Source organism: Charadrius vociferus, unplaced genomic scaffold (assembly GCF_000708025.1).
Source record: "Charadrius vociferus isolate BGI_N301 unplaced genomic scaffold, ASM70802v2 scaffold282, whole genome shotgun sequence".
Lineage (NCBI taxonomy): Eukaryota > Metazoa > Chordata > Aves > Charadriiformes > Charadriidae > Charadrius > Charadrius vociferus.
Window position 1 is genome coordinate 8,010,341 of NW_009647731.1, and position 13,716 is coordinate 8,024,056.

The window sequence follows — 13,716 nt, forward strand, 5'->3', positions numbered from 1 at the left end:
GCTGAAAAGTAGAGAGATTTTTCAGAAATTAGCTTCCAGAAAAAGAAATACAACTCAACCTTCTCTCAGATTCACGCCTGTACATCTATAACCAAACACATATGATGTATCCTAATGATTCCTTAATACTTACAAGCTAAATACAAAAGAAGGAGACCAAAACATAAATGGGTTCTAATCCTTTTTCCCAGTCCTTTAATCCTTTTTTGGCTCCTTGAAAAACATTTTTTCCTTCTGAGTTTTCTTAATTTGCTCAATTATTTTAGGGATCTTTACTTTTTCTGTTTGTTTGCCTTACCTACCTGTATCCTCAGCGCGAGATTTTCTCTAGGCATCTTTCAGATGCTTAAACTAACAGATTTTTCAAACTCGTCCACTAGAGAGCACCACCATCAAGTTCAGAAGAACACACTAGATTTCAGAAGTTTATATGATCACCAAAATGGCTCAAATTTACCTCTCTGATGGTGGCTCAGTTCCAACACCCCATTGCAGCACTTCCCATTCAGGTTCAGAGACTTTAAAGCAGGTCCCTGGATGCCACCCTACATGCAAGAACTCAATGCAAGTTTTATATATGTAGGCACAGACGTAATCTTCACACAAAATTTATCACCCATAAATTTACAGCACTCATATTTATTTATGGCACAGACAGATGACACGGCATCACAGAAGAGCTGAAAATCTCATTTCAGTCACCAGCAGGAAGCACAACTGCGTGATGAAGGGAGGACAAGCGATGCTACAAGCGATGCTCCTGGAGTGAGGCTACAGAGTTACCCCAAGAAGAGCTGAGTGCATCCTTATGACACTTACACACAAACTGAAGCAGAGGAATGTTTTGCAGGTGATGTGTAGGAAGGGGATAAGTGATGAGAGCAGACACTGAACTCAAGTTCTAGGACTAAGAGCGGCTTAGTAGGAGGATGTGCGCTGCAGGAGAGGTGAACAAGCAAATCAAGGCTGGCATTATTGGCTCAGTGGTGACTGGGGCAGCTCAAAGAGGGTAACTAAGTTGTGAAACTAAGTAGAGAAAGAGTCATGTTCACTTCCCTGAGGTAACCAGCCGTAAAGAAAATTCATCAATGAAAGAAAAAAACCTTCAGGCTTTTACTGGAGGATATTTATGAGAATCAGCTGTTATTTATATCTCTGTCACACTCAGAAACGTAAACCATAACTCTGGCTCCCAGGTGTAACTATGCCAGAACCAGTGAAAATAAACACTCATCCAATCAGTATATGTTCTTATTAATTTTATCAAACAAAATAGCACATATAAATAACAATAATAATTTAAAAAGTGCAGTGAGAAGGATCATTCTCAAGTTTCCAGGGAAACTACCTCAACCAATAGATTAGTGAAAATCGGTTTAATACAGTTGTCTCCAACTATACCTTCAATACAATTAGTCAAACCAAATGATTCATGCTAGTGCTTCTCAGAAAATACTCAAGCAAATATATGTATAAGAAATCAGAGATATGAAGATCATATTACTCTGGGTCTGATTTATTCCTGTTGAACTGAATGCACAAACATAGAGATTTTCACACCCTTCGGGGATTCAAATAATGTAAATTGTAATTCTCTGCCTGATAGAAGATACTAGTATATGCCACCTGTATGGATACACTTGTATATGCCACTTCAAAGATCTCAAATGTACTCGTACATACTTATATCCTAAACTCTAATAATAACATGCAACAGCTATTTGTGGCTATATGGTTGTATGCAAATACCAACATTCCTAGCTTATATTTTATTTTATTTTATTTCATTTCATTTCAAATATGGTGCTTCAGTAGAATATGAACCCCATTGAATAACACCATTTTGTTTTCAAGCAGGATCTGCTTCACTACCAGAAAGGCAGTTTTCAGGATTTTCCCTGGTTGGTTTTTTGGGGGTTTTTTTTTGAGCATGTTAGCATGTGCAGTCTCTCACTGTAATTTCTGCAAGGAAATAAGGCATTACAGTTTTATTATTCAGTCATGGGGAGCAGGAAAGCGCAGCGTATCTCATTTAAGGCTCAATTCCAATTCTCAAAAAATTCAGCCAGCTCTAACTTTTCATCTGTGAGAACAGAAGTATAAACTAGAAGAAATGTCAGAAGAAACGTCATGAAACAGTAAATGTGAAAGGACAAAAATACCAGACGAGTTGTCAACTCTGATTCCTTGAAAACCTTCTAAGAGGCGCTGCAGCATAGTTTTACCCAGAGAACCCCATTAACTCCTGACAGCTAATGGGGTAGGCAGCAACGGCTGCTGTCAACTGTCTCATACTTCGCTTGGCTCATCACTCGCCGTCTCTGCTTCCTCCATCCCTCCTGTTTACTTCGGCTGTTAGCTGCATCGGGATCAACATCTTTCCCTTTCACTTCTGCATAGCACTAGCCTCTAGGTGCTGCTGTGATGCAAGTAACTGGCAATAAGTGTGATGGAAATGACACTATAAAATGGAGTTAAAAGGCACATGCAAAATTGCCCTCAATTTCATGACCCTCTATATTAACTTCTGAGCTTTTTTCTTCTGCGTGAAATATGTACAGGTGGTTGTTGGTCCTGTCCTGAGTAGTAAAATGCTTGCTCTGTGGAGGTGTTTCTACAACTGTAATCATATTTATTGTCTTCGTAGGAAACTCCAAACACATTTCAAGACCCAAACCATCAAGTTCAACTCACGAGTGTCTTGCTCTGATTAATACACGCCTGTTATATGTTATCATCATTTCTAAACCCTCATTAAGTATTTCGGTACTTCAAGCCCCTAGGTACTGTTTTGAAATTAATATCTGATAATAAAAAACACTTTCAAGTTATTCTTAAGTAGACATTTTAAAGTATTTTCCCTTTAGGCCACTAGTGAGTTGATGTGAAAATGCCAGTATTAATAAAATGATACCTCCGTGACAGGCCCAACATCTCACAGACTCTGAACCCCACAGAGTGCCATCGTGTCTCAGGTGTGGAGCTTTGAGTTGATGCAAACTCCAGAGGTGAGAATTGCTGACAAGTCACTCTTGCTCTAATTTAGGAAGATTAGCTGCAAGTATCTTGGCATGGTACTCACGCAGGGCCTGGCATTCTGCACTCCTGCTTCCTGCAAAGCTTCCTAGGGCCAGCAGTAATGCGAACTGGTAATAAAAGTAGTGTACTCCCTCTTATATGCTTAGTTCACGCTTCCCCAAAACATCATTTGGCAAAAGCATCATTTTCTACCATCAAATGCCCTCTAATCTGAACACAAGAAATTAGGAGGCCAAGCTAGCGCTATGCTACAGCAGAGCATTTTCAAGTCATCTATTGGTCTACTACGCAATCTAAAATGCAGCTGGAAAAGTGATGTTCCTAGTATTTACTTTCAGTTTTACTGATAAAATGCCTGCATATATCAGTCTAATGGGATTAACTAATGAGGCAAGCTAATAATTAATGCATTGTTTAGAGCCTATATTCTTATAAGACAATAATGAACTAGTGGTGCTGCTCAGCGATGCAATGAAAGCTGTTTTTTTTTTTTTCTTTAGGTTTGAAGACTGGAGTGGTCTGTGGGGCACCAGACAGCTTTCCTCCCAGCTGACTGCAATGTGAAGAGGGGTGGTACATGTTGGGTCTCACCTCCGTACATAACGAGAGCGTTGCCAGAGCATGGACCCCAGCCTGCAAAACAGAAAGCATTCCTTCCTGGGGCTGATAATCTAGATGAATCATCACATATAATTAGGGATCAGAGTGTCTTTGCAAATCAACTGAAACTATGGGTAGAGATGCTGGTATTCACACATCAAGCTAGCTAACTTTGGAAGGACACCTCAGCTATTCAGGGAGCCCTCTGATAAAATGAGACCCTGGTTCTGCTCACAAAATAATCGCTTCTGAGAAATATTACACTTCTTTATCAGTTCTCTAAGTGTATTTGTTGCATCAGTTTGCGGCATATGAAAGTTTATAGCACAGACAGGCAAAACTTGGGGCTCATTCCCTCTGCCCTTCCAGTAAACTGGACCATTACTCCTCAGTTTGCTGTTCTGAAGTTGTTCATTGTTAGTACTTTTTCTTTATGGGCAGGGCATGAGGAATGTTTCATTCATGAAAGAAATCAGTTTCTCTTCTAATGGAATACCAAGCATGCCATGACTTTTTTTGGCCATTGTGAACAGCAGTCTTGCGCATGCTCCTTGCAGACTGGGAGGGCTGTAATTGCTTCTCGCTGGGTCCCAGAGTTCCCTGTAATCAGCATTTGCATAATGGTGAGAAGGATTGTGTAAATCTTGAAAACACATACCTAACTCACTCTCAGTCTACATATTCTGTAGTTGTCTGAAGGCAATTCTCTCTTTTTATTATGTGAATGACTTAATTTCAGTGGCACATAAAAATATTCACATATCATACAGACTCACATACGCAGACTTCAGTAAACATGTTAAAAGGCACACATGAACATAGGGCATAAGAAATATTAATTTAGATTATTAAATTTCAGGAGTTTGTAAAGTATTACTGCAGGGTATGAGAAAAGTTTCAATGATGAAATCCTACTGGGATAAAGGGTGCAGCAGAGAAAATCTATAAAGGCAAACCCGGGAACTCCTGAAGTGCCATTTCCACTATATTTAAGTGCCAGTGAATGCACTTCCAGTTATAACAACAGTGTTATACTCAAAAGGCTAAAAAGGCCTTTTACTTCCTTATCGCCTTCATTTTGTGTTATAAATTGCAAATTAAATAGAAGTATTAGCTTACCCCACCTGGTAAATTTTATATTTTATAGCAAAGAGAGAATTATTACTTTAAGAAATGACAGTGGCTAGATGAAGGCCATGAAAAACAATTCCTTTGGAGTGTGTTTTCAAGACTAGCAGGAAGTCTTTCAGAGAAACAAAAGAGCTGGTTTTCTCAGAACCTGCGCAACTGCCAGCGATGAGGATGGCCTTTGATTTCTTGGCCAATGGCTCCATCTTCTCAGGCCAGCTTAGTGAGATCACTGGGCTCGGGTCTCCGGCAGCCGGAGGTGATGGAGCAGTCTGTCTGCAGACCCCTAACTTTTTATCCTGCCCGATGTGGGCTCTGATTGCTGTTCATATCCCAGTAGCCCTGAGGACTTAGAAAAACGCTGGCTTCCAGACTTGACTTGCCTGGCTGACAGCGCGTTCTCATCCCGAATGAGTGCTTGAGGCTCCCCTTTGCCTGGACGCAGAGTCAGCCGAGCACGGCTACGTTGGCTGCAAATAATAGAGCGTGCTGAGACTGTGTGCCCGGCACAGCAACCCCAGCAGTGAAACACTGCAGCGGAGCAAGGTAAAGTAGTTTGTCCCAGGGGTGGCTGTGGTCCTGGTGAGTCTGATCCTGCCTGCAGCCCAGGCGTCGTTTGGCTCTCGCCTCTGGTAACTGTTGATAATTCTAGCTTTGATCATTAGATGGTTTATATTAATCTGAACCAACTTAAACTGTAGTCTGGCTGGTAGTAACAGAAAGCAGATAATGGTTGTTTAAAACATTTATATACGTTGTGTATCACTAATGTTGTAAATGACAACAATAATCAGTGCCACTTCCTTTGCGTATACCAGCATTGCTCAAATCAGTCCATGGTGAGCGTGTCCATAGCAGAGTCTCGGCATCCTCTCCCCTGGCAGGGGAGATACGGACGGGCAGAGGCACAGTGCAGAGCACATCTAATGTGCTGCCATGCATCCGACCTGCTCTGCGCACACAAACTGACTGTACACTGTGTCTGTGATGTGTCCCGTCATGAGACTGAGGAGGGCTAATAGCCTGGAAGCCCTTATTCGCCACTGGAAGATTTTCTCCTTCTGTCACATAGTTCTTAAAATGCGTCTTAGAAGGATGCCTGAATACTCATTTCTTTTTGTAAGATTTAACTGTCAAATAATCCCAAAATAGGCAGAGCTCCCTGAAAACCCAAGGCCTGCATGCCGCAATCATCTACGAGTGATGTGTTCACAAACCGCCCAACTGGTTTTCACAAGTATGAAGCCCACACGGAAACCAGTCCTAAAACTTTTCACTCTGCAGTTCTTCACAATTGGCCTTTAGTGCTCGTCCAGTAACAGATCACTGAAATGTTACGGAAATCTGACACCTTTTTTAGACATTTGTAGGCACCTCAAATCCAAACCACAAGTATTTACACCCTGAAATCAGTACTGCGATGCTGGCGTCTCCCCTTGCTTACCGAAAACAATGGCAATAACTTCAGCCGACTTAAAAAGAGGCTGGGTTGGACTCACATTATGAAATACTCCAGTTAAACTTCTTAGGTCTAATCGCTGTGGTAATGCCTTTATATGTTGCATGCTGGGCCGATTGCAACATCCCACTCCTACATTCCTTGGGCTTAAAATGACTTTGTGCTTTGCAACCCTGCCTCGTAACTCTCATTTAGGGTAGCCCTTTAACGAGTTTTCTCTGTTCCTCATGACTGTTTTCTTCACAATTTAAAAAAAAAAAGAAAAAAAAAAAAATCTGTGTTTTCGTAACTTCAGAGCCAAAAGGCTTAAAATTGAAATGGCAATGCTTAACTTTTCCAAAGTCATATTGAACATGATACTGATTTAGCTGGCCTGCAAAATTAATGGATGCCATCCTGCAGCGTTTTTATTACTTCCTTTACAGAAAGATGCTATAAATCAGTTAATTTTCTCCATAGTCTACCCTGTATTGGCGGCCCCCTCTCAAATGCGTGTTGAGAGGCCTTCCAAAAACGGCAGAGGTAATGCTTTATTAAAACCTGATTTAATTCCACAAATCATTAAAATTCTGACAGCATTCCCAAAGTATACTAAAAAGCCAAACTAACGGAAGAAAGAGCAGTATTCAAAAGCAAAATAAAGAAGCCTTCCTGTTTACAGGCAGCCTTGTGTCACAAGCAAATATGATAAAAGGTCATTCCCTGTGTAAGTCACCCCTTTGTGGAGAGAGCGGCAAAGCCGTCGAGAGGCACCAAGCGGACCTCGGGAACAAGCCATGTACAACCTCTCCTTCTGTCATCCCCTTCCAGGGCTCCTTCTCAGGAATAAGTCTATGGATCATCACGTGCCTTAGGTGCACAGCTCCAAATTCAAACCTCCTCGCTTGACAAGACACAAATCAGGGACAAACACAAACCTGCGGTCAGGCTGCGAGCGCAGAGGATATGAGGAAAACCATACACGGCTTTATTAAACCATTACGTGTGTTGCCACACCACGTGTGGTTAAGGACCTCAAGACAGTGACACAAACATAACAGCACCTTGACGTAAACCCCCTGTACTTGACTGTAGTTAAAGGAAATGCGATGGGACAGAACCAGCGCTTGCAACATAACAACCAAACCCACATAAACCAGGCCACGTGTCACATCAAAGGCCCGATATGAAACCACTTAATTATTTTATGAGGTGTTTCTACTTAAAAGCAGCTAACAGCATGTATAAATGAATATCATTCTATTGACTTTATCATCCAACTTTAAACATGGAGCGTTCTGCTCTGACAATTACAGTCATTTAATGGTTTGAGAAGAATGACATATAAGAATATTAAAAACGTGATTAAGATTGAAATACAGAGGAACTCTGGTGAGGGACTAGAATATGTAGAATGTCTATGTTCCTATCTTTAGTCTTATCTTTCAGAAATAAATACACAAAATTAATTTATCAACATATAGAAAATAATTCAGCCATCCAGCAAGCAGGTGTTACTTGTTTAATATAAAATGTCTTCTTTAATTTCAGACAGAAGTGGCAACTAAAAAAAAATATAGTGCTTCTAAAGGCATAGCGTTTCAGTAATTGTGCTACCAGGTAGGGATTTGTCCCAATTATCTCATGAAGGATGGCTTCCTATTTTACTAATAACCATCAGCTTTAATTAACACAATCAAAAATTCAGAAATACAAAATCAAAGGCCTTCAGAGAGAGCTTCTATTCCACCACTTCATGTAATCTTTAAACCATAGAACAAAATTCATCATGATCAATTACAATTAATTTACCACAGCCTTCTACAGGGCTGTGGAAAACAGCTATGATTAGAATCTTTATTCCATGCTTTCCCATTAATCTGTGAAATCCATTTCATATGGTATTTAATTGTCTTTTCTAAAAGTAATTTCTGTCTTTTCAAAAGTACAAACCCAATGATTTCATGCTGCATGGCTAATGAGAGAAAGAAAGAAAAGGAGAATGTCTAGAAGTTACTTACTTCTTTAATTTTTTGCACTGTAGTTAACTGATTTACATCTTGAAATTTAGATCAATACACATAGTGTCCATAGGCCTTAAAATACCTTGCTGGAGGAGATGTTAAATTTTCTGTTTATATCGCATTCTTCAATTCCTTAATTTGTACTTTTAAATTCAGTGCTGTCCTCAGAATACGCGTCAAGCGCAAGAGTGTTTTATCACCAAAACAACGAAAAGCTAACTCACTTGGAATTCTGTTTGCCACAAACTAAGACGTAGCTGCCGGAAGGAATTTACTTTGTTTATGAAGACACAAATTTCAGATCTCAGCTGGTGTAAATCACTCTAATTATTGAATCCAATCAGTGACTCTGACCTACTATATCTGCTTCAGACATGTAGCCTAGACTCTTACAGTCTGTAAGCAGCTGCTGTAGAGAGAAGCACAGTCTATTACTAATCAGGTGGTTATTAGCAATTGCACCACTATTATGTGAAAATAATAAAATACATGTCTCCAAGCTTGAAGTCTTGAACTCATTACCACTGCTTGATTTTTTTTATTCTCTAAACTGTTCCAGGGAGAGGGATATTTTATCAAACTGAAGCTCTGTGCAAATACGATTTTTTTTTCCCATTTTTTTCAATGTAAATTTGATGTTACTGAGTTTTGCCAAAGGAAAATTAAACAGTACTAAGGCTGAAAGAGGGTGCTTATCTCTGCTGTCTTACATGGACAGGATCAGGAATTCCAGTTTTCTAGGAGCTCTAAACTGACACTGAATTAAATAAGTTTGTAGCATGGTAGTGGGATGTTTCAGACCTACTCAGAAATGCCAGATATGTCCAGGACAGACCAGGCTAGACAGCACTTCTTGATTTAGACAATAGAAGGGCAGATGAAGTTCAGGGCAATATTTCCTGCACTATTCCTTGTGAAGTTTAACCATTCCTCACCCATCTTCTCAGGAGTGCCAGTGTTACAGTTAACCAAGCCGGAAGGCGAATAAACAGAGAGGTAAGGAGTGAATAAAGGATGGCTAATTGCACACTTACATCCCTGAAAATACATATTGCTATGAGGACAGCAGATAGCAGCCAATGGTCTTAAACAAATTCTTCACTCTATTTTAATTACTGGGACAAAACATAGTCAGGAGCATTACAAATCAAATCTCATGGTATCTCCAGGCTCACCTCAAGAAGTACAAGAAATAATTGGGGGCTTCCATGGGAGGTATGAATAAGTCATGCAACAGCTGTTGGTTTAAATTGCATTAAAATACAAAGCAAGTGGAACTTAACTTTTGGTTTGCTCTCTTTAGCTAAGAAGTATTTTATTCTATGAGTGATCCCATTGGTATTGGCATCAATAACAGTATTAGAAGCTGGATCATAAATGAAAGAACAGTAGAAAAGAGTAGTAATCCCTTCAGATCTATTTCAGCAGCTAAGCAGACTGGAAAGAATAGAAAAATACTTGCTGGTATTTAAGGTTTTTTTATTCAAACATGTTAATTCCTTAGGGAAGACCTTACAACTGATGTGCTGGAAAAGGTGACCTTTACATTACTGTTACCATTTACAAAAAACAGTATTCATACCCAAAACTGAATTACACACCTCACAATGTGCAGAGGTAGGTAGATAGGTATGTCCCTGCCCAGAAAGTTTACTCACCAAGTTAAGACATGAAAAGTGGGTGCAATTACAATTAAAGAACAAAAAGAGAAAAAAAGAAGAAAAAAAAAAGAAAAAAAAAAACCCAACCATAAAGAGCTCTGCAGAATAACTTAAATGAATTATCCCTATTAGTCCTGGTTTTTATCACAACATATTATATGCACTGTACCTCATCACATAAGTTCCTCTCTTACAAATGTTGCTATAGAAGGGAGCTTTTAGGAAAGACTGCACAAAGCTGTCTACAGAAGGAACCTTCTTCCACCTTTGCCCACTTCTTCCCTCAGGAAAACACACATTCATTGGCAAAACTTCAAATCAGAAGGAATTTTCCTTACTGCTTTTGCTAATGAAGGGCAAAAGACTAATGTTGATCTACTCCAGCAGAGTGAAATAAACAGTCATTTTCCCATGTCTTCCAGAATGTAAGGGAAAAACAGAAGTCAGCCTGGAAAAGAGATAGGGGTGTGAATGTGGTCTATAAAATGAAGAGGATCATGGAGAAGGCAATTACAGAATGGCTTCTTCATTCTCTTCCACACTGGTAACAGTGGGCATGAAACAACGTTGGTGGTTGCACACCTCAAAACAAACAAAAGAACATGATTCTTCTCACAGTTGCATCATTACCATGTGCAGCTGCCTGATATGGGATGCTGGGTGTGCGAGAAGCGTGCGTTGAGTCCAGGAACAGCTTGGGCAAGTTCATGGAAGAGAAATTCTCAGGAATTTCTAGGGGATAGGGAATCAGCACCTTATGGCTTGCTGCTTCCTGCATGGGTCCCAAATAATACTGAAGCAGTTAAAGTGAGAAGTTTTCTAGAAGATGACACAGAAGTGATGACATCTAACAATGTTGCTGAGCTGTGAGCTTTCCTGGGATTAGTAAACCAGCATAGAAAACCCATTTCATGCTGGTCTGCTGGAGTAAATCCTCTGATAAATTTGTTACAAATATAAAGATGCCCTGCTCTCCCAGTAACCTTGTCTTAAACACTGGGGGAGAGCTGTGGTGTCTCACTGACTGCTGAAAGTCAGAGTGAACGGCACTGAATAATCACTTCACCTGTTCTGAAAAAAAAGCCTAGAGAAGGTCCAATTGCTGCTCAGTACTAGCTGGAATGATGACTAATAAGAATTGCATAGTACACGTTTGCATCTAGGATGAGAGACAATGATTCTGTCACCACAGGTGAAATCAGAAGCCCTTAAATATCTTGTCGTTCTAATTTTAACTTGGCAAAGTCACTGTATCTTGTAAGTGATCTGAAATCTCCACCACCAGACTACTCTTGAAGTCCATGTTGCAGCAGGGGGTCAAGGTATGGTTTGGGACTATCACACCAGGCTCCAGAAAGGCCTTCTGGGTAATTCTGATTTCTTGAGCTCCCCAGGGAGCATATGCATCAAAATACTCTCTATAGATAAAATCTATGAATTCAAACTAACAAGAATAATTTATTGACTCAACTAAGTTAATTTATAACTTTGAGTGACCTGCTTCTGTAGTAAACTCTCCTTCTGAAGTGGGAAGAAATTGTGAGGATAGAATGAAGTAAATTTTGGTCCAGTATTATATAAAATACAATTGAATGAGAAGGAAGTAATGCAGATTAGATACTAATTTTCTGTGGGGGCTGTAAATTTTAGTGGATCAGCCTTTCTGAGTTTGTCTATAAATGCTTAGACATATAAAAAAACCTAAGCATCCACTCCTTTTGAATGTGATACTACATCACAGATCTGAGCACCCGATCACCAGATATGAGTATACCATATGCTGCAGTATCACAGCTCTGAGCACCCGTAATTATCACTGAATCCAGTTTTGGCCAGGATGACCGAGAGTAACTTGGAAGCAGATTCTTTCTGAGTGTTTCTTCAAACCATTTCTTCCAAACACCTGGTCGGGATTTTTGTTTGCTGAATTTTATTCGCGACTGGTTAACCGATCAATTTGCACCCTAATAACATTATTTAATTACATAAGCAGAAGATAACTCAAAGGAATTTTAATGTGAATAATTCAACATTTTACTGGACTAACTTAGCCCTGAAGAAAGGGAAAAAAAACCCCAACAAATTCCCTGAGCTACATCCTAACCTGCTTTCTCAATTTTCTGCTGGGGTTACGGAGCACAGAGATGGAGGACCTATTTGCTTCTACAACCTTAATCTGAAGTAATTAACCTTTCAAGGCTAGCTAAGCAAAAAAGAAAAAAAAATAAGCCTGGAAATGTTTTTGTGCCTAGCACTCTTAAGAATCACTTTAACCCAGTTCCTATTTGTATGTGCTGGATATGAGACAAGTCATCAGTCAGTGGAAAAGATTATACCAAAAGGGAGTCTCCCCTTTCTGTACACCTTTGGCTTAGGAGGTGCCGATCGTCACCCAGCATACTTAAAGGCTTTAACACTAAAATGTTGAGTTGCAAGTTTCTCATTTGTGTCTACATACAGGAAGAAAGATTTCCGATTTCCAGGAAAGCCCAAGCAGAAATGTTAACATAATAGTATGACAACAATATAGCACTATGTGAAAAGACATCATTAGCAAAACACTAAAAACTAAAATTACTGCAATTAATACAATCTAATTATGAAGGTTCACGGTGATCAGATGTGGTGACAATCTGCCCAAGAACTATTCTCCCCCGTTTAAAAGCATATTTGTCATCTTTTCAAAGAAAAGTCATGTAATTCATCCACTGGCAAAATTATAGATGAGAGAACTACAAGACCAACAAATAACAGATGAAAAAATGAGAGATTTATTTTTTTTATCATTTTTCATCCTTCTCTCTTCTTTTGCCTTGTCTCACGTGACAGCTAAAACCCTGCAAACATACATGATAGCTGATCCCACAACACCTTGTTTGTGTCTTGATGTTATAATGGTAGACTTAACTATCAAATACCAATTTGAAAATTTTGCTTAAGACTGTAAATTATTTAAGGCAGGGGTCAGCTCCAGGAAGGATGGTTTTGCTGGAGTAGGACCCAAAAGACTGGGGCTCTGCTACAGTCTTCCAGTGTGATGCCAAGTCACTTGAATCCCAACTCAGCGTGACACCGAAATGAGCATCCCAGCAGACGGCAAGAGCCTTGTTCCTGATCCTGAAAGGCTGTGTGTTTGTCCAGTGTTTACATCAATCACACTTCCCAGTACTTTTTAGCTTTAACAATAATTACTGATGGACGACAATAACACCCTTTGCATGAAACAGGTGGAGTCACGCAGCAACTGGTCTGACCTGGTTCGTGTTATCTCAGATGAAGCATGCCTGACACAAGGAGATCTCTTTTGGCACTACCCAACAAAGTCACAGATGCAGCTGGGAACACAAGCCCTGTGCAGCAGTGGTGGGGTGAGCATCCCTCCGCCACGCGACCTGACTGGGCAGTACTGTCCTGCTTCCTTCCAGGCTCCTCAAAGGGCTTCTGCAAGGCTTGCCACAATCAACTGGGAGCTGGACCTGAAGAATTTGTTCTGAGCCCCGCCAAGGTAAAATGGGATACATCGGAGATGAGAAAATCTAAGGATCTTAAATAAGGTGCATCATGATAAAATGTGGGGTATTTGGTGAGTGGCTGGAGGAGAGGAGACAGAAGCCGGACATGCTTGACCCTGCAGTGGGTTTCACAGGGTGAACTCTGTGCTCCTAACAGCGTATCACCGACTCCGGGGGACTGGGGTGGGGAGGGCAGGGAGGGGATTGCAGGTCCTGCCTGGGCAGGACTCATTGGAGGATCAGGACCTGATATTAGAGTATTCTAAGAATGATCTTCTTTCCTTTGAAAATAAGTTACCAGCAGTGGTAGTAAG

At 40.2% G+C, this 13,716-nt stretch overlaps 1 protein-coding gene across 1 annotated transcript in view; it reads left to right on the forward strand.

Moving 5' to 3' along the window:
* Positions 1–13,170: 13,170 nt before the first annotated feature.
* Positions 13,171–13,716, forward strand: part of LOC104283470 (pancreatic lipase-related protein 2-like) — a 15,906-nt gene continuing 15,360 nt past the window's right edge. Inside the window, exon 1 of the mRNA XM_009881642.1 lies at positions 13,171–13,395. Coding sequence (XP_009879944.1) covers positions 13,171–13,395 — 225 coding nt within the window. The remainder of the gene's footprint in view (positions 13,396–13,716) is intronic.